The sequence below is a fragment of the Strix uralensis genome, chromosome 1 (genome assembly GCF_047716275.1).
Source record: "Strix uralensis isolate ZFMK-TIS-50842 chromosome 1, bStrUra1, whole genome shotgun sequence".
Taxonomy (NCBI): Eukaryota; Metazoa; Chordata; class Aves; order Strigiformes; family Strigidae; genus Strix; species Strix uralensis.
In genome coordinates, this window is record NC_133972.1 from 144,588,127 (window position 1) to 144,613,213 (window position 25,087).

The window sequence follows — 25,087 nt, forward strand, 5'->3', positions numbered from 1 at the left end:
GTAGGAGACATTGTGAAAGCAAATTGGTTAATGTTTGTGAGATGATGACGCTTGGTGAATGTGGAGCAATTACTGAAAAACTACAAAATTTTCAGGCACGTGCACTTAACATTATGTCAAATTTATCATATTATTTCAGTGTGAAAAATGGAGAGAGAATAAAAATCAAAGCATTTTAGATGGACACTTCCTAAAATAGCTTTGAATTTTTCCACACACTGATGTTTTAAAATGTCTGTCTTCCTGTCTTGTTTTGTCTTCTAGCTTTTACTCAAGACAATATATTTCCCCCAGTTTTTCACTTTGGTTTGAGAGGAGGAAAATATTTTTGGTTTTAATTAACATGAAACATTTATTTTTGCACTTCAATGGGCAGGAAATTGAAAAGTCTACTCCATAGCTTTTCCTGAAGTATATTCTGTTAAGAACAGGTGGAACAGGTATTCTCTGGCACCCTTTATGTCATTTGGTTGATTCTATAATTACAAACTAATTAAAAACGTACCACAATTTGCAAATTTTTAGTTTCTAAAGATTCTTTAGATATTACTAGCTGGAAAAAAGTTTGTTATGCATCTCTTCAACATTTGTATAGTAAACACTTTAAAGTATATTTGACTTCATAAACTATATATATAGAGAGAGAAGGAGGATGTATATTTGAATTTAGAGGATCATTAACCAAGCTCGTAGCAGTTGCTTTATAATCCTTACAGCTGAGTTCTCTGAGAGAGTGCTAATATTTTCAGATTCTCAGCAGAATTTTTCTGCTATTTACCTTAAAGATTTAGTGAATTTGTAGCACAGAGAAGGAAAAAACCAAAAAAGTCTTGAGATCTTTCTGAAAAGGTAGCTAGATAGTTGTTCATATAGGCAGCATGGAAATATGCTTTTCTCTTCTATTTTTGGACAGTTTGGATTACAGAAAATTCTGACTACATGTGGATCTATTTCTTCATGCTTTACTTACTGAAGTGTAAGGATGAAGGCAAAAACCATGAAAGTATTTATGGTAACACTAACACCAAAAATCAGATGATTTTTATACATATATGGCATGTTTTTGTCAATGATACTTTGTGAAAAGTTCATTATACAGTTAATAAGAAATTCCATCATCAAACTTAACTTATGATAACTTTTATAAAGTAGAACTTTTCATACAAACAGAAATACAGAGGCAGAGGTAAATGTTCTTCTAACATCTATGATACCTTAGGCAGGCAAGTTAGTAGAAATGCCCAGTTTCCTGAGAAATCAAATACAGTTTAATATAGACATAGGTAATTCTATAAAAGTATGTAAATGACCATATGATAAATCACCTTAACTGTAGGCTAAAAGTTACATTGTCAGCAGTAGAAGAAATATAGTATTGTTTTAAAAAATTGGAGGAAATCATTGAACACATTTGAAATCAGTACAAAATCCGTCTGAATAAAACCTATATTCTTTTGACTTGTGAAAATCCAAGGCTAAAAGTAAAACTATAATATAATAGCTTAGTGATTACAATGAAAATACACTTTAGAAAGCATCTCTTTGAATTCTAGAAAATGTTTCATAAAATTTGGTTAAATGGAACCTGAATTCCTCATATTAACTTCAGTCTTGCATTGCATATGCTGCTAGATGCATCAGCCTGGCTTGCCAGGAAAGCTAAGGGAAGTCCTTTGTCTGAAACAGACACCTATACAAATAGACGATGTCTACAGCTTTTTTTTCAGTAGCATTACCAATCCTGTGAGTTATAAAATCTTGGCAGATTCATTCAGCTCTCTCAAACACAAATGTAATAAGGGCATCTCATTTGTTTTAATCATAGTCTTTCTTTTTTAGTCTGTCTAGACTATTTTAACAAGCACAGAGTCATGCTTTGCTTATGGTGGTTGGCATGCTTCTATTTGCCCATTGTTATTTCAGGTTAAGTTTCTAATGTGCAATGTACCAGAACTTGGATGCAAACGTCTGGTTGACTTTGTGCTGCAACACATTTTTACATATAAAATATGAATTTAGAAACTGTAACTACCCCAGAATTAAAGGCCTACTTTTCCCTCTCAGTCAGAGTTCCTTTAAATGAAAAATCAGTGTACCTTTCCCTTGCAGAGGTGAATTGCAACACCCTGGTTGAGTCCCTGCAAAAGATATATAAATGTCTATTTTTATGTATTAGATATAGATCATGATAGGATATTTTAGGATGTCAACATCACTTCATTAAATATTGATGGAATCTTATTTAGAAATACATTTTAAAATGAGAAGTCTGATACTCCCATCCTATTTATCCTAAACTTTACAGAATTAAAATATTTTTTAAAAACCCTGCAAGTAAAATAGAGGGAACTACTTCTGCATATTTTGCAAAGATAGAACAGTACATATACAGATAAGAAAGATGATTAGACTTTACATTCTGACCCTGTGTTGTAGCTATCACCCTTTAAGTTGTCAAGGGTTGTTTCTCTGTTCTTAATTATTATTTACAATTCCTCCCTCCTACCATGTTTCCCAAAAATAAAACGTTCCTGGCAAAAGGCATGTGGAAATGACTCATCCTCTAATTCTTCAGTATGTGAGGAAAAAGCTTCATTTTCCAAAATGCCATTGTTAATAACAGTACTTTCCATTTAATCCCACTATATTTTGCTATACCAAATCCTTCAGTATTTCAGTATTTTAGGATTTCACATCAATGAGATTAGAATATGAATTGTTTCTGAATACTTCAAACTGCCTTTCTTCCTAAACCATGGACACAACTAAAGACATAGTTTCTACTGTTTTGAAGGTATTTATCTTCGGTTGTCAGTTCATTTAAATTTAGGTGGGGAATGATATTAGAGAGACAAAAAAAAACCAAAAAAGGTGTGATGCACTTTCACAGACCTCTGGTGGTCAAGGAATAAATTTAATTATAGGAGGTTCAGGACATTATATTTTTAAAGCTATTTTGTATGGTGTTTAAAATTAAACCATAATTTAACAGGTTAGTCTTAGAGCGAGTGGATTGTATTTTCTCCATTTGGGGAGATCTGCCAAGTTCTGCCTTCTGTAAAGAATAGGCCTTGTCTCAAAATTTTATGTTGTTGTTCTCTTTCCAAGACAAGATCTGGGGGTGGGAGATAATTTTATATGTCCAATATATGAACAGATTGACAATGTTACATTAGATATTTTCCCATTTTTCTATGGAACTTCTTGGAGGGATTGTCTTGGTAGTCAGAGACTGAACTGTGCAGAAACACTTCTAAATCTTTACACTTTGCAAAGCAATTGTTCTTCTGGACAAGGTTATTTCAAATCTCTGCTTTAGCTATTGTAACAAGACTGCCTGTGTTACTCATACTTTCATGTAGATTAATGTATCCCTTCATACTCATGTCAAACAGTCCAAACATGTAAGTTATACACCTGAGAATTTATAGGTCAGACAGCAACAAACAAGAGGAAAACAAGGGTTTTGGCTCTGTCAGACATCTTTACTGTCCTTAGATCCTACAGTCTATACTTTACCTTTCGTATAAGTCACAGCATTTCACAGGTCTCTGGTGTACTTCTGCAGCAAGGAAAGCAAGAATTAGTGCAGACCTACATAATTTGTTGCTGTTCTGAAGATGTGTGCACACACAGAACTCCTAATTCATCTTGGACTGGTAGTAAAGGCCTCAATTTCCAAAAGAACTTCAGCATTTCAGAATGAGTGGCTTGTTCAGAGCATTTTCCAAATATTCGGAAGACAGGAAAATGCATCATACAGTAAGTTGTTATTTTTAGATTACCCATATATAAAGCCCAGAAATGGCTGCAATTTTCCACTCTTTCTTAAATGCGTTTCTTTACACTCTTTTTTATTATACCCTTTAGAGGAGTTGACAGACAGAAAAAGAAATAGCTCAATAAAAACTACTGGAAACGTCTAAGGAAATCACTTATATAGTGAAATTTTGTCCAGATCCTTCTCCTAACCATGATAAATATTTTTGTTGTGAAGGTACTTTTCCTTTTATAGAAGCTGATAACACTTAACTTTCCTTTATGTAAATATTAAAGATAGGGGTGAAAGTAACTTATTGATTAAAGTGAAAGAAATAAGGGACTAGTAACCACTTCATCAAACACCTTTTCTTCTTAAGGGTCCTAGCTCTTTCTACAACAAAAAATATAAAAATAGAACAGTAAAAAGCATTAAATCAGTACCTTTCTGTTATAAATATACAAATAATTTTAAAAGCAAGTTCTGACATAAATTGAAGGTGGGCTAATTTTAAAGTTTTAATTTCCAGAAGCAGGTGCATTCCACTTTCTCTTCTAAATGTTAACTGTACCTATTGATCTGACATTGTGGTTTCTTACTCCACAACTTCTGGTAAATTTTCCAAATAATCAAGAGTTGAATAACTTATCAGAACATCTGTAATTGACATAAAATCACTTTTAGAGAAACATGGCAAGAATGGATAATAATAATAAAAGGCTATTTTAAGTGGCACAATTTAATAATGATGACAGTGATGTTACTCAGCTACAGCTTACTTTTAGAATTTAAAATAATTTCAGTGATGTTTTTCTTCAAAGCGATTGATATAACATGTGCAAGAATTGACAAGCAGTTCCATCCTTACATGACAGTTCTCATCACTTACACAAACGAGATATGTAGGAATTGGTGTTATACTGCTAACAAAGCAGCAATACTCTTTTGAAAAGGAGTAAAATGCTCTTCAGTGGGATTTTTTTTTTTTCCAAAAGGACTATAAGAATACATAATCTCATTAGGAGAATAACTAGCAGTATTAATGAAAATCAAAGACTGTATGTTGTATGCAATGTGGTCGGGGAACTGAGACCTGCATGTTAAATGGCCAGTGTGGTCCCTGCTGAGTATGTTTTAGTTTCAAAATAATTATCTCTGTCAAATAATTAAATATTTGTTGACAAGACCAAGTTAAGTGCATGCAGCATCTCATGAGTTGTAATTAGTTGGGATGTTAAGATAATATGGACTGAAAATAATCAATGTGAGCTGCCAAAGCTGATCACTTAAGCTAAGTTAAAAAACACAAACAACTTTCTTTCATAGATTTCATACACACTTATAATTAGCTTTTCCTGCTATCACAGAATCATTCAGGTTGGAAAAGATCATCAAGTCCAACCATCAGCCCTACTCTACAAAGTTCTCCCCTACGCCATATCCCCCAACATCTCATCCATTTCAGCTCTGAGTAGCCAAGTTTCATTGGTATGAATATTTTTGAACATTTATTTGAGAGCTTCCTGAGCAAACTTGGTGGAAGAAACACACTGAAAGTCAATTGGAAGCAAATGATCACATTGGACATACTAGATCAAACTAAATCTAGATAAACTGGATAAAATTAAAGAATATTTAGAATATTTAATATTGAAATTCAAATGCTATCAAAGAGCTGTTTGTAACTGATCTATATTTACAATAAAAAATATCCCTATTCAGTGCAAGCTGTTGAATAAGAAAACTGAAAGCACATCTGTTCAGATTCACTTGGGGGAAGAACATAAAAACAACAGCAAAACCCCTCTCCTTTCAATTTAAAACTTTTCCTGTCCCAGTTAAGTCAATGAAAGCTATGCTGTGGTTTAAAGCAGAGTTACTTTAATAATGAGTCCTTCTAATAATATCATCCATTAGACCAGAGGTTAGATAATGTGACAGCAAGAGCTATAGAAAAATCTTTATAGGGTAGAAAATTTGAGGGATAAATTATTCATTGTAAATTATTTGCTCTAACCAGTTTTTACTGCACTCTTATCAGATACTTTACAGCTTTACAGCATGATGTTGGAGATTGAGTATAATCAATAGAATAAATTATTTAAATGTAAGATTCATAGGGAGGCTTCTTTATACTCAAATTTGTCCAATCTCCTGCAATACCAGGGAGATAACATGAAGTACATTTATGTTAAATATTCTGGATTTTAATGATTTCTACTGAGGTTTCCAAAAATTGTCTTTACAGCCGTGTATTTTTTTGTCTTAAAAATAAATCATAATTCACTTTGCATCTTGAAAATTTAGTGGAAATATTTTCCTTTTTCTTTTTTTTTTTTTTTTTTTTGTCCTGTCCTATATGTATCTATAGTGTGGAAAGAGAAAAAACAATATACTGCATACTGTGTTACTAGAATAATTGTTTTATAGTCTTTAAAAATGCTATACAGCTGAAAAATCTAGTGCTGTTCCTTCTGAAGCACATTAAGATGCAAAAATTCAGTTTAATTGCAGTTAAAATCCTACTTGTTTGCCATTGACTTTGGCAGGGCCACAGTTTCACTCAGAGCACTAATATAGTCAGCTCCTGATAGAGAATGACAGATTATGTTCACTTCAGGTGCTGTTGGTCACAGTGCTTACAAGACCACACTCTTTTAGGCACAATGTAGAGTAATATCGAGTAAAAAAAAAGAGGTTCTGATACAAATAAACTAGCCAGTTACTGGACAGGCCCATAGGTAACAAAACCAAAAACAGTGTGACAAACATCATACCAGCATCACTCTTGTAAGGTTGAGGAGGAGGAAAATCTGTAGGAAGGACTCAGAGGAATGGAAGAAACAAAGTGTACTCAAGGAAGAAATGGTGTGATTGGATTTGAGCAGAGTAAGGTAGACATGGGAAGAAGCAATGAATATATGAGACAGGTCATAAAGGAGTAAGGTAATGAAAATATGACATTTATGATACAACAAGTCAGTATAAGAATAGAGAATGACACTTTAGACTTACACCTGAATATAAACTGATTTTTTTCTGAGCTGTCTCTTTGCAAAGGGTTAACCAAAACCAGGAATATGCAGCCAGCACCAAATTCTAGAGCATTCAAGTGTATACAGATTTGGATCCCAGAGGTGGAGTTACCTGCTGACATTAAATTATTAGGTGCTGTCCTGGAAAATCACCATTTGCTCAAATAACACCGCTAGAAAAGATACATTGACAACAAGGTTTGTATGGTTTGCATCAAAAAGTCTGTATTAATGTAGTTGATTAATGTTCAGATAATATTTTTAAGAAAATGTCTTTGGCATAGTGTTATTTCATTGTGTTTGCTTAAATGAGTCTCTAAAAGAGCATTAAATAAATAAAAAAATTATCTGAGTAGGGACTATTATTATTGTGTTTGGGCATCAGATGTCTTCTAGAGTAAAATCACAGCTTCACTAAGACTTAGTAGTATCCCAAACTAAACTAAAATCTCATATGTATCTACTTGCTGCAGCAAATGCTTACTGCTGAGATTATAACAATTAAGAAATATTGGAAAAAATTTCTCATCTAATTTTTGTTTGGCTTTTCACAAAATGTTAAAAAGGGAATAGATAAGACTTGTGAGTATATATAATGCATTTTAAAGAGAAAAATTAAAGTTCTCAATAATACACACAGTATTTGAACACATTGATTTTAACACGTTCCTTAACTATCTAGCAGATTTATTATATGGTATGGGGCACAGTGTAAGAACTGCAGGCTTTGTGATCTCTCAGTAACAATGAAAATGTTACTATGCTAGGTTTCATTTAATTCCCATGTCTCAGCACAGAACTGAAAAGCAAACATCCAGATATAATTTTTTTTTTGCATTAAAAGGTAAGTGCCTAGTAAGGCTTTGGCATGAAAATTCCCATAGATTTAACTATGAAGTAAATGTTAAACGTTTGAAGATAGTCTAGGAAGGGACATGTAAGGGTGAGACCCTGAAGCAACCACACTACAGTGACTACTAAGAGAGCCAAGGCACACGCTCAGGAGACCAAGAATGAACATTCTAATTTTCAGCAACAAAGAATTGAATGAAGCTTTCCATTGTTTCAGTGAATGTCCTAAATGTTGAACTATCAGTTAAAACACAGGGAAAGGCACCACAAATAGGTTTTGTGTCCTCAATAGTCATGACAGAGGAAAATTACTGAAATAGTCTCTGCGGGTAAGACAGATCAATGAATGAATTTGTGCAGATTTAGACACGCTATATATATATCAAGCCACTCAGTCCTGAAAAATTTTAAAGAGATTTCTGCAGAACATTAGACTATTTGTGAGCTTAAATGTCAGAAACCAACATGCAATTAAACTTCAGATACCTTCAGGATTAGATGATAGAGGAAGAAGAGTTCCACAGGTAGCTTTGAAGTTGTGTTTATGAAATGGTAGAAGCCCAGGAGAGTCTATGGATCTAGTTTGTAAGGATTTTGTTCATGGTTGCATGACTGTAGAGGAAAAAGGAGCTGAAGTCAGATCCGAATACAAGACTGACTTTAAGATTCTACCAACATCATAATTAGATCTATATTCAGATTTTCTTTCAGTTTTTCTTCATCAGATGCCTGTATGCTGTATATATAGATGATGGGAATTTTCATAATCCCATGCAGAAGATTCCATTGCCACATTGTGGATGCAATGTACTCTGAAGTTTATCAAGGAAAGGAATTTCAGGTGTCTTGTTGCTTAACCTCAGTGGTGAGAGAGAATATGTCTTGTTTCTGGACTACCTTTATAATCATAAACTGTGATATATGCACATGATATTCAGCATGTGTAAAGATAGACTAAACTTTCTAGATAGACTAGAAAGTCATTCAGGTGCTTTGTGGTGAATGATAGCCTATTGTCTTGGGTTCCTGACTCAGGATGTACTGTATAGGCTAAGAAATAAAACCAAGGCTCTGCAGGGATGTGGTAGTCTACCATATGTTGCCTGCAGATGTGCTTGTGTTTTAAAGACACAGTTTATACATGATTGACACAAAAATCTAGCCAGACTGAATAAATGGGGTAAAATAATGGGATGGATAAAACAAAAGCACAATATGTCAGTGATTTACTGCATCATTTTGGGAAAGTTACTGGCAAAACTAGAGTCAGATATGAGAATTTCTTGGTTGTCAGTGCTAGCTTTTCTACCTGTAAGTCAGACACATAATATGGTCACCTGGCATAAATTCCCAAGATAGACTTCTGAGAGGGACATTATGGAGTAAATACAACAGTAAATGTGATTCTATTTTGCCTCTGATTATGAAATTCAAGTACTCTTAAATACCTCTCTCCATTATGAAAGACAAATAATTATTTTGGTCAACTAATATGGGAGAAAAATTATAAAAAATACTCATGAATAAAAATACTTAGAAATATACAGATGTAAGTGGTATGGACAGGAAAAACAAAGATATCACTAATCCTTAAAACAAAGTCCTATGTTTTCAATTAAACTGTGTATTTTCTATTAAAGTTCCTAGTGCCACAGAATTTTTGTGGTGTTTTGCATTCTTTCATTTCATTCATGCAACAACCCACTGAGCTGAAACATCATCAGTATTATTGCCAGTTTCTGAAGAAAGAGGACAAGGTGGAGATATTAAGTGGCTTGCATAAGGCTCCTTATCAAGTCTGTACCAGAGCTAGGATTACAGTTTGGAAGCTCTTGACTTCTTGTTTGGTATTCAGCAGCCTAGACTGTGACATTCCACAAACCCAATTTCAAACTCTTATAAAATAATAGAGGAAACATAAAGGAGTAAAATTCTAGTAAAAATAGTGTTACGGAAATTTTTCTTGGAGGCTTCAGTAGAATAAAATTGGCTGAAATAGTCCATCCATGAATCATTTATAGCAATTCCAGAATCAATAAAGATCAGGTGTTACTTTAAAAAAACATGACAAATTTACCAAAAGAATCTTCTTGCCTTAAGAATCATTTAAAAAATTAATTTGTATTTGCCCAGCTATGTTTAATGTCACATGTCCTGAAAAACAGCTTAGTAGGTAATGGAGAAGGTTTGTAATGAGAACTGTTTTGTAGGGGAAACATCTAAGCATGCCATGGGTATCCTTATTAGACCTGGTTTGAAATAATGGCTTTAAATTCTAAAGCATTAAAAAATCCACTGATTAAAATTTCAGATGTATTTTGGGACTGTAAACTCCTTTGAGGGCAGAGAAAACTGGTGAAGTCTATTAGTAAGGTTAGAAATATAAAAAACTATAGTAGGTGACTGTCTTACTTGCCAAGGCTCATTTAATCCTAACAGTGATATGAAGCTGAAGATCAAGCAAAAACACAGAGGAAGCAAGACTGCGAAATGAGACCAAACAATCTCAGTGAACATGAGATTGGCTTGTATGTTATATGACAGCAAATATAGCTAAGATTGTTTTTAGGCAATCCATAGTATCACCAAGACACCAAGTGAAGAGGAAGACAGCAGTCGTGCACCACTTACTGTCACTATACCTAAAACTGAAGATTGAAAACAGATTTAGGCCACAGAAACTGCAGAAAGTCAGAAATGCATTAAAAATTATTAAGAAGCCAGCAGAAATGACTGATGAGGGAAGATTAAAATAACTTGCTGTATAAATGATAAACGATGACTCAGAGGAGATGAGATAGCTGGCTACAAATAGATCTGGTCAAAATATTGGAAGTGAAGGGAAAAGTCACCAACTTTTGTCTGCCTTTTTCTTTTAAAAAAAACAAAAAAACCCCCAAAAAAACCCAAAACCAACAAAAAAGTCATGTTCAGTTCTATCTCCAAAAGCCTGACTAACAGCACATAAAGGCAGCACATCCCAAGATGAAAAGATTTCATTATTAGTTTCCTGGATAGACATATCCAACGAATAGATCGCAATCAAGATATGTTAAAGAGCAGTATAAAAGTTAACCCTTTATTTGTCTGCCTTGCATTAGTGTCAAAATATCCTGATTGCACTCTCTTTTCTGGTGATATTTTAAAAGCTGAGGCATTACCTGAGGGATAATACCAAAGGTCCCATTCTGGAATTTGCTAATTGACCTCAATGTCCAGGTCTCTCAAGTATTCCCTGGAAAGGCATATTTCTTTATGTGATTAGACAGGTAAGGTAACATCTTTACCCTATTTTAAACACCACTTTGCTTAGAATCCCAAATAAGTCTAATGTGGTTTTTTAGATTTGGTTTTAATACTTTTCCCCTAAATTCACTGTATTATTTACATAGATATACTGGTATGTGCTATCATCATTATTTTCTTATCTTAGCCAACAGGATTATAGTTTGATTTTGCAGTTGATAAGTAGAGAAATCCTTGTATTTAACAGGGGTTAAATATGATGGGGGAAAGGCACCCATATCTGAGTGCTCCTCAAAAAATTATATTATGGAATTGTATTTCTTTACATGATTATGTAAAGATCATTTTCTATATGCTGAGAACAAAGAGTATGTGAATGGGAGGGAAAATCCCTATAACTCTGCTGACAGATTGTGTTTTCTTCTGCCCATTTGTAAGGGAGAAGGTCCCAGCACCATGAGCTAATGTGGGGTAATAAGAAGATGTATATTCTGTCCACCTGTACAGACCTCAGACCTTCTTCTCTTTCCTCTCCCTCCTTGGAGGTGGTGGTGCTCCTGAGACAGAGTGCACATCTCCCCCTTAGTCTTTCAAATGTTTAAACAACTAACCCAAAATAATGTATTCCTAAAAGTGGTTTATGATATTTGTCTGTATGGTATCATAAATACGTAGTTATTTTATTTTTTTAATTATATTTTATTCACCCTCCCCAAAGAGAGAGTATTTATCTCTTTGAGAAGAGTGACAACAGGAGATGAAGTGTGATCTGTTACATCATTTTATTTTTTAGTCATTCGTTTTCTACAAGATGTGGCATAGCAAGTATTGATGCATTTTGTCATTTATACGGCTCCAGAAATTCCGACTTGAAGGGAATGTTGTCTGTGTTATAGACGTGATGTGTCAACCTCTTCTTAAAAATAATTGAAAGGGAAACTTAAAGCTAAACCATAAAAAAATAAAATAAAAATAAAAAGGCAGGTTATCTTGGAGAGAGAGGAAAAGCAGATTCTTTGACTTTAATGAGGACTGGAAAAGCCCAGAATATTTTGATTTGGATTTAACTAACCATCTTATGAATAACTTTTTTCTTTATTTGTGTGACCTAGATATAGTAATTCATTAAAAATGAATTTAAAATATAAAGAAGAAAGGATGCTCCAAGGCAAAATATATTTTATCTGATAGTTTTCTGTTCTCTCTCTTCCCTCCTTCTATCCCTTCTCCCCACCATGAAATATCTGATATTCTTACTTCCAACAGGTATGTAAAATTTTACAGGGGACTGATTTAACTGAGATAAAATAGTTTTAAATGACTGCTTATTAAAGGAATTAGCATGAATATTGAATTTTCTCCATGAAATATTAGTATCGGTGCAAGATAAATCTATGCTGTAGGACATTTCACCCACAGAAGGACACTTCCAATGTTTAAAAATCTTAAATTCATCTGCAACAGTGCAAAAGTATTAATGTTGTCACTGTTGCTAAAAAGTAATTCAAAAGGAGAGAAAATATATTATGGACTTAATTTTTTTTCTTATTAAACATTTTAATATTTACTGATTCTTAAACCTTAAAGATACTAAATCACAGAAAAGCTCAACTGTTAAAGCAATAATTGAATCTTGATATTTACAGAAGTTCAGCTATTAACTGTGGCTGGATAATAGAAGGGCAGAGAGAAATTGCTTGGAAATGCTGAAGACAGTACCATGTGTTTTGGGTCAGAGACTGACCATGTGTCACAGTGTTACATTTTGTCCTTCTAGAACATGTTTGATATTTGCCAGAATGCCCATGTTCAGTTTGACCCCCAAACATCCTAACAAATATTTTTTTACAGGCTGTACTTTTTATTGTGGATTTCATTGTTGTGACAGATATCATTGCCCAACCACATATCTGTTTAGGTCTTTCTCTGTCTTGGAAGTATTTGCAATTATCAAATGTGTCTATGCATCTTACTGTGAAAACTTTATTATTGTAAATAGTAAAAATTAAGATTTGGAATTTAGTGGTGCTTAGAATAAACTGTGAATGATTGGAATTTTCATATTTAAAAATCTTTCTCCATAGAATTAGTCTTTTGCTATCACACAAACCTGATAAAGAGTGTTGATTATTTCCTAGCTCCACATATGATCTAAAACTGAATTTTGGGGGGGGCGGGAATTAAAGGGTATTTCATTTCTCCTAACATTTTCTTTGTAAATGTAATAAGTACATAGAAGTTTGATATTAAATCTCTCTCAGTGTAAGTACCACGGTTCTAACTATTTTCAGAAAGCGCTTAAGTTTTCTTTAAAGCTTTTCAGTTTTCTTGTTTCATTTTTTCCTTGGTAGACTCTATTTTCCTAAAGTCACTGAAAGTAATATTTACTTCATTGAAAAGTTATATATTTTTTTTTCTATTTGCTTAAAAGAAGCAAATGGTTTATTTACAAAAGAAAAAAAAAAAAAAGCTCCAAGATAAAAGCATGTAAATATGCAGAAGCTCCTGAAAGTATTGCTAAATTTGTTGAATGCAATTTTTTTTAAAGTGAAACTGAATATAGATTTTACAAAAAAAAAAAAAAAATCAATGTAAATCTTTTCTAACTTCTTTTAAAGAAATTTAATTCTAACAGAATTGTTACAGGTGAGCCTCATTGGTCTATCCAGCATAGGAAAATTTCAGAGACAAATTTTCAGTATTCAGTAGAAATTTAACTGAGCTAATGAGTTCCCATCAGTCTTTTAAGATGAGAAACTGTTGTACAACTAGGAAGATGCTGAAGTGGATTGCTCTCAAAATCCCTATAAACAGCTTAGGTCCTCAAGTCTCCATCTGTCCCAAATTGTTTTGCAGTTTGACCAAAATGCTGTCTCTTCAAAGACACATTTTGCATTTTGCTGTGAAGAGTCATTGGTAAAATGCGTAAGCAGCAGAGGGAGCAGTGATCCAATAAGACTATCATGGACCCTTCAATACCCCCAATAGGAATGCCTGGGAGATACTGGGATGTAGAATTTGACAACTTGTTCCCTTTTCCTTTGCTTCAAGTCCTGTGTTCTTCCCTGCCCTGGGATACAGCACAACTGTAAAAAGGATCACTGTTTTCACTATTCTGAGCCATAGGAGGAACATATATGAGTGGGAGATGTGGGTTCAAATGTTCATCTTATGGTCTAAAGATGAGTTTCACAGCCACACAGCAATGCTTTGTCATGCTGGTGCTTAACTGACCTTCATCAGAAAATGTTGGAAAAGTGAAGGAAGCCAGGGCTTAAAATCTGTCCCCCTTCAAATTGACTGGTTTAGACTCGTCCCATGTGTGTGCTGGACAATAGGAATCTCATTTTAGTAATTTGTATTTTCATTCCTGTTTAACATGTTAGAAATTTTAATGTTTAATACAGGTTTGCAAACTTTACTCTTTGAATCAAAGATCTATATAGTAATGGAAATGGTCTCATTTATAACTTTTAGATTCAAGTACACCAAGACTTAAACTAGTTAATTTTGGGTAAAATAATTAAATCAACCACTAAAATGATGTAGCATATAATAAGGTGTAGTCAATAAATAAATATGATGAAGTATATTGACAGCTAGATGTTATTCATAAAGCATTTAAGAGACATATTTGGCATATAGAAGATATTAATTACCAGAAAGGGTCACTGCAGTAATAGGAAGTTAACAAGATACCTTATTAAAGGCTGCAAGGAAATAAGATTATTTCAGATATGTTTCTCTCACTTCTTAATTTATTTCTGTGGTTCTATGAGTTACAATGTTTCTGATTTTACTGATAGCTCAGAGAAGATAGGTATAATTCAGTATTCAGAGATGCATATTGTAAGTGAGGTGTAAAACGTACCATAAGTTCTTTCTCATTATAATGAAGATCCCATGTATCTTTAATTTTTATGAAATGGTCACAATACTATTGTACGTCAATGAGTGAGGCAATCAAATCTCAATTATTCACATGTTAATATTATTTTCACGCTTTGAATTTCTGCAGCATGTTTTCCTGACTGCTCATTTGAATATGAGAGAACCCATCAGACAACTTCTTTTCTTTGTGTTATAAAAATATTGTAAATTTGCATTGCAAAGAACAACTACAAGAGAGAAATATTCAATTCCTAGTCAAAGCCTATTTAATTTAGTGCATAGTAAAACTGGGAAAAAATAAAATGAAGGTTTCTATCAAATAAAAAAAGGACTAGTTCACTAAATCCCATGTTAAATGGCTGAACAATGAAGGAAATACAGACTGTAGTACTCTGGTGTTTTGAAAACAGTTCTGATGGTAATAACTGAAGAGTGTCATTGTGTAAAATTTTCATGAAAGTCTTGTCTGGCAGAAGATTTTCTGTAGATTTTGTCCCCTTGTCATTTTTATTATCAGTGTATCGGTTGTGCCAAAACATACCAGCTGAGGTCACATCATTCTGTTAGAAGATTTATAAAAATAGATTGAGAGACATCTCTTAGTCAAAAAAATGCAAGTCTGAAGTCTGAAAAGTAGAAACAGAGACACAAAAAAGTGTCTTACTGAGAGTCATACAGTAGGCTAGTGGAAGAGACGGGTCTATCAGTCATGTCTACTGCTTTCTAGACCAGTGGTCTTACTTGTGAGACACTACCTCTGTGAGTTTAGTAAAACCAGTTCAGCCACACAGCTGATAAACGTACACAGACAACATTAACAAGATGCTAAGAATTATATAGGGACAGATACAGCTTTTTTTTCTGAATCTTCACAAAAGTGAACACAGTATTGTCCGTGTTAACTTTTCCCAACAGAAGTGGTATTTACACACTGAAGTGTTGTGCATCTTGGCACCTCAGGGAATACCAGTGGTTCCCTGTTCACCAGCTACTAGAATGCATTAACTTTTATCTTTATGACTGGCTATTCAGCCATGTTACCTCTTCAATTTGGGTCATTAGGGCTCTTTAAGTTAACATGGCTAAGTTATTGTAATTTTGACTGCTGTATAAATACAGGTTTATCTAAGATGGGTTTAAGCTTGCTAGTTCTCAGATAATATCAGCAATCTACTTTATGCCAGCATGGAGTTCAATGTGCATTATATTTATGTTTTGTAGATGGTTTGCCTTCAAACTATTATGGTACCAAGCATACTATTATGACTGTTCTCTATATTCAAGTTAGCTATATATAAAAATGACTTCAACATGCATGATCTGCACAGCAATCTAGAAATATACAGTATTGAGTCTATCGTATGATAAAGCTCAGAGGCTTTTCATCAAGGCAATTTTCCTGGTTTTCCATGATGAAATTTGTGCATGTATACAGTATCTTGTGTTTCCAGAATGTATTTAGAATTAATAAGCTTACAAAAAAACATTTTTTCTTGTTTTCTAGAGTGTTTTCTCTAAATGCTGTAATATGAAGTAAACTGTCATATTGTTAAGCAAGTGAAAGCTATTTGACTGATACCTCCGCTGCATGCATTTATATAATAAAGCAGACTGTTTACTAGGACTTGGGAGGACTGCCCACACATCTCCATTGCACATTCTTACCTGAAGGGTAGGATTTGGATCCTGTGTGATGGAGATGGTCAAAGTGCTGATGGCTGTGGTCATGGCCATTTTGTTCACTAGGAATTGTGCAGAGTCCAGTAACAATGGTTTCTTTTTTCGTCAGTCTAGCTTAATATATGGTAGCTGTTGATTTAAAATATGAAACTTCTGCTAGTTAGTATCAAGATTTAGGTGTCCAGAATAGACGTCATTATTCCTTTTCATCCTGAGAAATGAACTGAGCTTTAACTGTGAGCAGTATTTAACTGGATTCTCTTCCTGTCTGAGCTGTTGCTGTGATATGATCAAAAGTATGAACAGGTTAAAAAATAGTAACATAATTCTTAGCTGTAGGACATGGCCTATATTTGACTACTGTCTAAATGACCTCCTTCTTACAAAATAAGATTTCACTACTTAGAGGTATGCATATTTTTGACATTTCTGTTGTCTAATATAGCCAAAGAAAACCCAGCAGAGACATGGGACAACTTTTTTTCATTTTACCTCCATCTAATTAAATGGATGTAAATGGAGGGACCTGCTGGCAGGTGGAATTTGCGTACATATTAAGAAAATCATGTACACTTCAGAAGTGTGAAGCTAAATGAACACAAAAAGTGTTGGGTTTTTTTTATTTTGCCAAAACTTTTCCAGGAATAACATGGATATTTCTGTTTGAGATATGCTAGGATGCATTTAGTCTTGTGACAGAGGAAAGAGCAAAGCAGCAAGCAAATCTGTGTTCCTATAATTAAGAAAGTTTGTTTTCATACTTTTTAATTCCAGAAACATAAGCCACCTGTGCTTCCCTTGTCCTTTCTCTTTTCTTTTTTGTACTGAATTAATAGGCAAAAGTGTTCTGATAGAAACATACTGACTGCAGTAAAGAACTGTATGTTACCCCCTCTGCAATCCTCATGATGGTCAGTGATATTTAACTAGTGAGAAATGTGCTCTGGCTGACACCAAACAAAAGCAGAGTTGTCTTTCATTTTTAGTTTGTTCTCTATATGGCCTTGAATATTCATTTCTTTGACATAAGATAATGATTCATTCTCTTGTTTTGCAGTTTCTAGATGGCTAGGTGCTTAAAAAGTCAATACTGAATTTCTAAGCACAAATCCACATATGATTACAGTAAAGCTCCACTATCACAGCATTGTATTAAGAGATGTATTGGTATATTTTATATTTATAAAATAAAAAAATTTAGTTTTACTTACGAGCAGTATTTTAAATTTGCTATCTTGGTTTTATTGAAAATAATTTTTAGAAGGTGTAACTGTTCTGAGTTTAGATCCACTCTAAGTGAAAAATGAAAAGCGAATTATTGCTGGAAAAATCATCCAAAGTCAGGGTAACTGTATGATTTGAAACATAATTCTCTTCATTCTTTATTTAAGGGTTAAAGACAAGTCATCCAACCATGACCGGCAAAACACAGACCAGCAATGTCACCAATAAGAATGACCCAAAATCCATCAACTCCAGAGTCTTCATTGGCAATCTGAACACAGCCATTGTCAAGAAAGGTGATATCGAAGCGATCTTTGCAAAGTATGGGAAAATAGTTGGCTGCTCAGTGCACAAAGGTTATGCATTTGTACAGTACATGAGCGAGAGGCACGCAAGGGCTGCAGTGGCAGGAGAGAATGCCAGGATCATCGCAGGGCAGCCACTAGGTAAGAGTTTGTTCATATCATTGGAATATTGTTTTCTCCTTCTTTTCTATTTGAAATATCATCTGCTCATGGTGCCTTGGGAAATAGTAAGTTTGTTTTGCCATTGTTCCATCTAAGTCTATTTCCAGGATGTTGGATCTGGCAGAATTTTCAAAGTGTTAGATGTTACCTGGATATTACAAAATATTTAGTGCTATAAACTGCTGATTTATTAAATACATCACTTCTGACTTATTTGTACTTCTGTGTGTAATCTCATTGTTATGAACACGATTACTCATGTGAGGAAAATGTAAGCATTTTCTCTTAGACTCTAGTTAGTAAATTTAATGTGATATAAGAAGAAATGTCTAATAGATATGATTATCTTGCATTTAATGAATCTAAAATAATATCCAGCCCAGTGGAGTGTCAGTTTTTACACAGAAGCAAAAAGAAGAGTTTTGTCAGTCCTTGAAATTGTACCAAATCAAACTGCAATGATGTTATTCATTTACAGAAGTTTATTATTTAAAACTTTGGAACTTTTATTGTTAAAAACTTAAAAACTTCTCTAAATGAATTGGTTGAATGAATCTATGTTGTAGTTATTCCCACACAATATTGTCGCCAAATTTTTAAAAAAGTGTAATATTTTTGTTTTCCAATGCTTTGTCATGAATGCTTACTTGAGATTTCATTGTTTCTTATTGCAAGTGTTACCTCTGAAAGCTATTTGCAATTAGATATGGAGGATGTGAATGATAAAAACATGTGGGGTACAGTACTAACCCCATCTGTAATATACATAGTAATGACGGACAGTACAACAAGATGTTTGGTAGGAGCCAGAGATCTTTCACTAGACCTCTGAACGATATTGCTCATATCCAAACCCGTGTGTGTAATGGCTATGTCAAGAAAAGGTGAAGTGTAGCTACTGCTTTGGCTTTAACAAGTCATAAAGAATGGATACAGCTTATTCATTTTCAATTTCTCAGGCTGTGGAAATCTATTTTTCTGATTATTTGTAAAAATTGGGGCATTTGTGTTAGATGGGTTGTGTTTTGTCACAGCTGCTCAGCAGTAATTTAAAGTTTTATAACCCCTGTATTTTGGGTTCAAAAGAAAAACAGATTAAATAAATCCAATTACATTTTAGGGGAGATTACTTTGCAAGTTTTTTAGGAAAAGTTATATATATGAGTGAAATAAAAGGTCTCAAGTGATAAATGCAAGGCAGCAAAGTCAGTCTGTGGGATGGCATTATTAGAAGATGTTTCCTGGAGCAGCGGTCTCCGAGCAATAGGCCATGTAATGCCATCAGTGCATTATTTACAGCTCCTTGCACACTGGTCTGACCAGATTTTTTAAACTGTGTTTTCCTAAGGCAATAGATCTGTTATTACTATGACTACTGTTGCTAGTCTGTTTTACTATTTCTTGTGGCATCTATAATATGCCAAGTGCTTTGTAGAAAGAGATGCTCTTCTCAGAGTACTTTTGTGCTTTGTATAGAAGGTAAGTGAAGTTGTTGTAAAAGAAATTAAGAGATCAATAACTGCTTGAATTGTTCAAATCTTTTAATAATAACAGACAGTTTATTCAATACTAAATTTCAACTGTATAATCTTAAAATACTTTGCTTTTCTGCAAAGTCTTGTGATGGCATATTTCATGCCTCAATTCCTGATGTATCAAGGAATATGAAGAATAAGCAAGGCAAAATCTTTTTTTAGCCGTTCCAAACTTCATTTACTCTTTTTGTATATGAAATACGGTTGTCATTGGTATTGTTTGACAAAGAGAATGTCTTTTTAAAAGTGGTATTTCACGTTAGACAAACTGTTTCCATAAATTCTTTTTAATATCAGTAGACATTAACAGTCACCTCAGAATAATGAGGATCTGATAGAATTTCCTTGGCATTATGACCCAGAAGAAAAACTTATGTGAAAACTGCATTTGAATGAAAGAAGGTAACATGTAGACTCATTACTCAATGAAAAATTACTTTCTTCTCTGTCCTGAGAGCCTTGCATTCTGAAATAAACAGAACTTATCATTTTATATCAACAATCAAGGTATGGAAAAGGGACAAGAAAAGCCTTTTACAGATGTACAAATAAACTTGATTAGAATAGCTGAATTTTCTTTTAAATGGAATTAGAGTATAGGAGTAATATAATGTGACCTGGATGGTAGTCAGTTGTGGAAAGCTGTTTGAACAAAAGAATGTTTGAAAAACATTATCCTATAGTATATGCCTGATAGTACTATGCACTCTAGTACTCAGTACCTCACAAAGGAAGGAATAATTTAATTTAGACCTCATTATTAATCTACATTAGTTCTTTCATGGTTTTGGCAAACTGACCATTTATGTTAGCTCCTGTCTTCTATGGAGTCCTGCTGTTCAAAATTATGATATCCTCTACAGCAGCTTTACCTGCAAGTCAGAAAATGTTCACATATTTGTAACTGAAATTAAAAATTGAACTTGTAAATTCCTATAGTTGTATACAATGCTGCACAATTCACTGAAGATCCTGCCAATGCTTCTTCTGAGGTGGAGTCCCAAAGTCTTAGGCTCCACAGGTACATAAAAGACATTTTGTTTGACAAATTCCTCAGAAGTACAAATCTAAAGCACTGGTAGTGCCCTCCATCTTGCCAGCTTCCTGTGGGTCATCATAATTGGCCTGCTGGCCTCTGAACAACTCTCAAGCTCCTACTGATGTGTTTGGTGGCCAATGATATGCAATGGCTATGCTGTGGATATTATAACTTCAGGGAAGTGGATTTCATGAGCTGTGTGATTATTTCCAAGTTTTCTGTTCCATGAAGAACAACATGTTCTGAAAAACTGTGGGGAAGAGATCATAAAAGAACACAAAAAACATGCTTAAGAAATTTATTGGTATTATTGTGAAGTTCAGTGTAGTTTCTTGAAGTGATATTATAATCTTCATGGAAATAGCTTGTTTTCCTGCTCACAGGGCAGGGAGAGGTCAGTATTGGGCACAGGAGTCTGCTTCACAATGGTTATTTTGTGAATTTCTTCAAGCTGGAACCAAGAACATGTTCAAGTTGGTCTAGGACAAAACTAAACTACAAGTTATGTTCCCAGCTGTGGGAACACACCCACATAATCCTCTCTGCTGTATCACCTCAAAAGTTTAAACACATCTGAGTTAGACAACATTTGCCCATATTCGCCTCTTTGCCACAAGAGGCAAAGAGACAGGGTGAAGAGGAATTCTTCTGAGGAAATACTAAGCCTGTCCATGAGCTTTAGCAAGGGTGATTTCACCCCTCTGTAGTGAGAGAACTAGAGACCTGCTTCTTCCAAAGCAAATGGTGCAAGACCCTCACTGCAGCTGTGGGTTGAACAAGCTGCAGCAAGAATGAAACTTTGGGGTACATGATGGAGAATACAGTTCTTCACCTAATATTTTCTCCTGCTTTCATAGTTTTTCATAAGGGTCACAACGACGCTATTTTAACTTCTTTATCCATTCCAGCACACATGAATTCTGTGAAGTCAAATACCACGTAAAATACATTTAATGTTCTGTAACTTTATGTTATATATTCCTGTTTACCCTGTGCAGTTGACAAATATATGTAACAGCTTCCATCTAAAATTCTGGTATAGCTATCACAGCAACTTCTACATCATAATGTCTCCTTGATTTGCTTGGTTTATAGTTCAAAGTCTTATGTTTTATAATTATATGACCTAATTTTTTTTTCCTCTTTCATGCACAATTTTAAATCAGAATAATTCCTTTAACCTCAGAATATGTTTTAATTTACCCCAGAATAAGAGCCTGACCAACACACAGGCACCTTGAGAAAGCAAATTAAATGCTGCAAGGCTAGTACTTTTGGTGTCTTCGGTTGCTTTCTTTAACATACTATGCAATTTCATTCTTGGAGGCTAATAAAAAGGAAAAAGATTACAGTACCAAGAGTATGAAAGACACTGTAGTTCTTCAGTTGATGCCCTTTTTAACTAATAAATTATTTCCACTCTATCTTCAATCCTGTTTTGTTGCTGTAAGTATTATTCACGTATGTCTGCCTTCAGGTCTAAATTAGATGCAGTCTCTGAGTACCAAGTGAGTGCATATTGACATGTAGTCTAAGGCAAGATAGTGGTTGCAGATAATTATTTTGGGTGACATACTCTATTGCACATCCTTTTGAGAAGCATAGAAGCCCTGCAGGGGCTTTCTAAACAATGACTACCTAGTAGAAAACATCCAAGGAGGAGAGCAGGTAATAAGGAGAGCTTTTAGAGAGACTTGACATATACCTTTATTGTAAATTGAATTGACGTGACAATAGGGCTGGTTTTCCTTTTGTTTCCCTTGTCTCTACTCAAAACAGATCCTCTCTATTTTATACTTATAATGTCTAGCAACACTGAGAGATTTAACTACAAATTTGCAGAACTAGGATTATCCAGAGTGAATTAATTTTTTCACCTCAGTCCGAAATCCAGACAACATTAATTATGTCATGAATATTTGTATTAAAAAAAAAAAAAAAAAAAACCAACACAAAAAACCCCAAAACTTACGCTGTTTTAGTGAACTCATATGTGAAAAATGCACTTTGGCTTTAAAAATGACACATTTATCCAAATTTTCTTCATGACTAAGTTTTCTTTGAACCAGTGGTACACTGAGAAAGGAAATTAAAAACTGAATTAGTGATTATTCAGTTTTGACTTTGCCATCAGCCTTCAGTCAGTAACACTCAAATACAGCAATCATTCATTTGTACCAACATAACTCATGACTTATTGAAGCAGTCTTGTTATTCCTACTCACCTACCTCCAGCTACCATAATGGCAGGATATACCTGTGCAGGATAACAGGAAAGCAACGCTGTCTTGTTTTAAAGTGTATGGTGGAAGAGCAACTGAAAATGTTTCTTATTTTGCTTCTGGCAAATCTATAAACACTTAAGTTTTAATGTGGGTCAAAACATTCTAGACAACAACAAAGGCTGTCTTAGAGAAATCCCAGAGATTGTACTGATACAATGAAAAAGTGGGCATGTTTTGGTATTTTAATGTATATTTTAATGAGACCTTAAAAATAGCAAACTTTACATACATAAAATCATTCATGATATATTCAAACTATATTTCAAGTCTTACACTTTTAGGAGATAGGATATTGCATGTTCATATTACTGGCCCAGAAATGGTGATACACTTTACAGAAGATCCTTTGTCCCATTGTAACTTTTGTAGATGTACATTCTAATGTTTTGCACTTACCAGCATTGCACCATGAGTAAATAATCTGAGGACTGTAACTCAGTAATATGCAAGTAATTGTCTATCAAGTGAGACTTAGACTGCTATTTAAGTTCTGATAAGCAATAATAACTATACATTGTATGTTTTTCAACATTTAAATGTTGTACCTCAAAGAATATTTTATTCTTCTGGTATAATAATCCTGACTTTTCTGAATAGTGTTTAAGCACTTAAATGTTTAATACACTTGTGAAATGCTGTATATAATTATCATGGGAGTTTAAACAAAAAAAAAATATGTTTAAATAAGAAAATACTTGAATCAGCAGAAAATATTAATCCATAAACTTATCCACAAACCTATAAAACCTGGGAGATGTCATAGAGCTTGACTTATTGTGGGGATGACTTTTACATTTGCTGAACTCATATAACTATGTGCAGAATACTTCCCCAAATGGAATCAATTACTATTGTAAAATAGCTGTCAACATGAGGGCCAAGTTTTGAGAAAGTTTATGTGATCCAATATTTTTATGTTGAACAAAACATAAAGTAATGATAAAGAATAAATTTAAATACCAAGTGGTGTTCTTACAAAAACAAACAAACAAACGTTCTTGGTTTCAGCTGGGATGGAGTTACTTTTCTTCCTGGTAGCTGATATAATGTGTTTTGGATTTAGTATGAGAACGATGTTGATAACACACAGATGGTTTTAGTTGTTGCTATGTAGTGTTTATACTAAGTTAAGGTTTTTTCAGCTTCTCATGTCCTGCCAGCAAGAATGCTGGAGGAGCACAAGAGTCTGTGATGGGACACAGCCAGGACAGCTGACCCAAACTGGCCAAAGGAATATTCTGTACCATGTCACATCATGCCCAGTATATAAACTCGGGCGATTTGGCTGGGAGGGCCAGGTCGCTGCTAGGGGAACTTGCTGAGCATCAGTCAGCGGGTGGTGAGCAATCGCATTGTGCATCACTTGTCTTTCGTGGGGTTTATTTCACTCTCTTTTTGTTATCTTCCTTTTCATTATAGTTATTATTATTTTATATTTTATTTCAATTATTAGACTGTTTTTATCTCAACTCATGAGTTTTACTTGTTCTCAGTTCTCCTCCCCATCCCACCAGAGTAGTGGGGAGGAGTGAGCGAACAACTGCATGGTGCTTAGTTTCTGGCTGGGGTTAAACCATGGCAAAAACAAACAATCAAAACCCACAAGAATTATGTATATGTAGTCATGACGAAAATAATGTCTTCAATGTCTCAGGAACCTAGACTGAAACTAAGGATATCAACTTAAACCTGTGCTGTCTTTGTTAAAGTCTTTTCCACTAAATCACTTCTTAGTCAGTGTCCTCATCGTCCAGCCCTCAGGCATGAACAGAATATTACAGAACTTCTCAAAAATTATTAATTAACCTTCCACAGCTTAGTTCTGTGGTTGTTAAATTTTACCCACTAGAACGGACTCTTTAATCCTATTTCAATCTGTTCCCATATTTGGGAACCAGTGTAATCCTGTTTCAGTCTACTCCTGCATGCAAGAACAGGGACCCTGTCTAAATCTAGCTCATAGGTCTCCACCTTCTTGATGACCACCCATGTCCTTGTGGTCTTGGTGCGGCCTGTGTAACAGCAGACTTGTCAAGTCTCACTGTAGGGGATCATTGCTCATAGGGGTCTTCT

At 34.2% G+C, this 25,087-nt stretch overlaps 1 protein-coding gene across 7 annotated transcripts in view; it reads left to right on the plus strand.

Moving 5' to 3' along the window:
* Positions 1–25,087, plus strand: part of RALYL (RALY RNA binding protein like) — a 407,787-nt gene that overhangs the window by 172,471 nt on the left and 210,229 nt on the right. For all 7 annotated transcript variants that reach the window (XM_074883722.1, XM_074883741.1, XM_074883750.1 and 4 more), the window contains one exon: positions 17,856–18,134. In XM_074883722.1, the coding sequence (XP_074739823.1) occupies positions 17,879–18,134 (256 nt within the window). In that variant the 5' untranslated portion in view covers positions 17,856–17,878. The remainder of the gene's footprint in view (positions 1–17,855; positions 18,135–25,087) is intronic.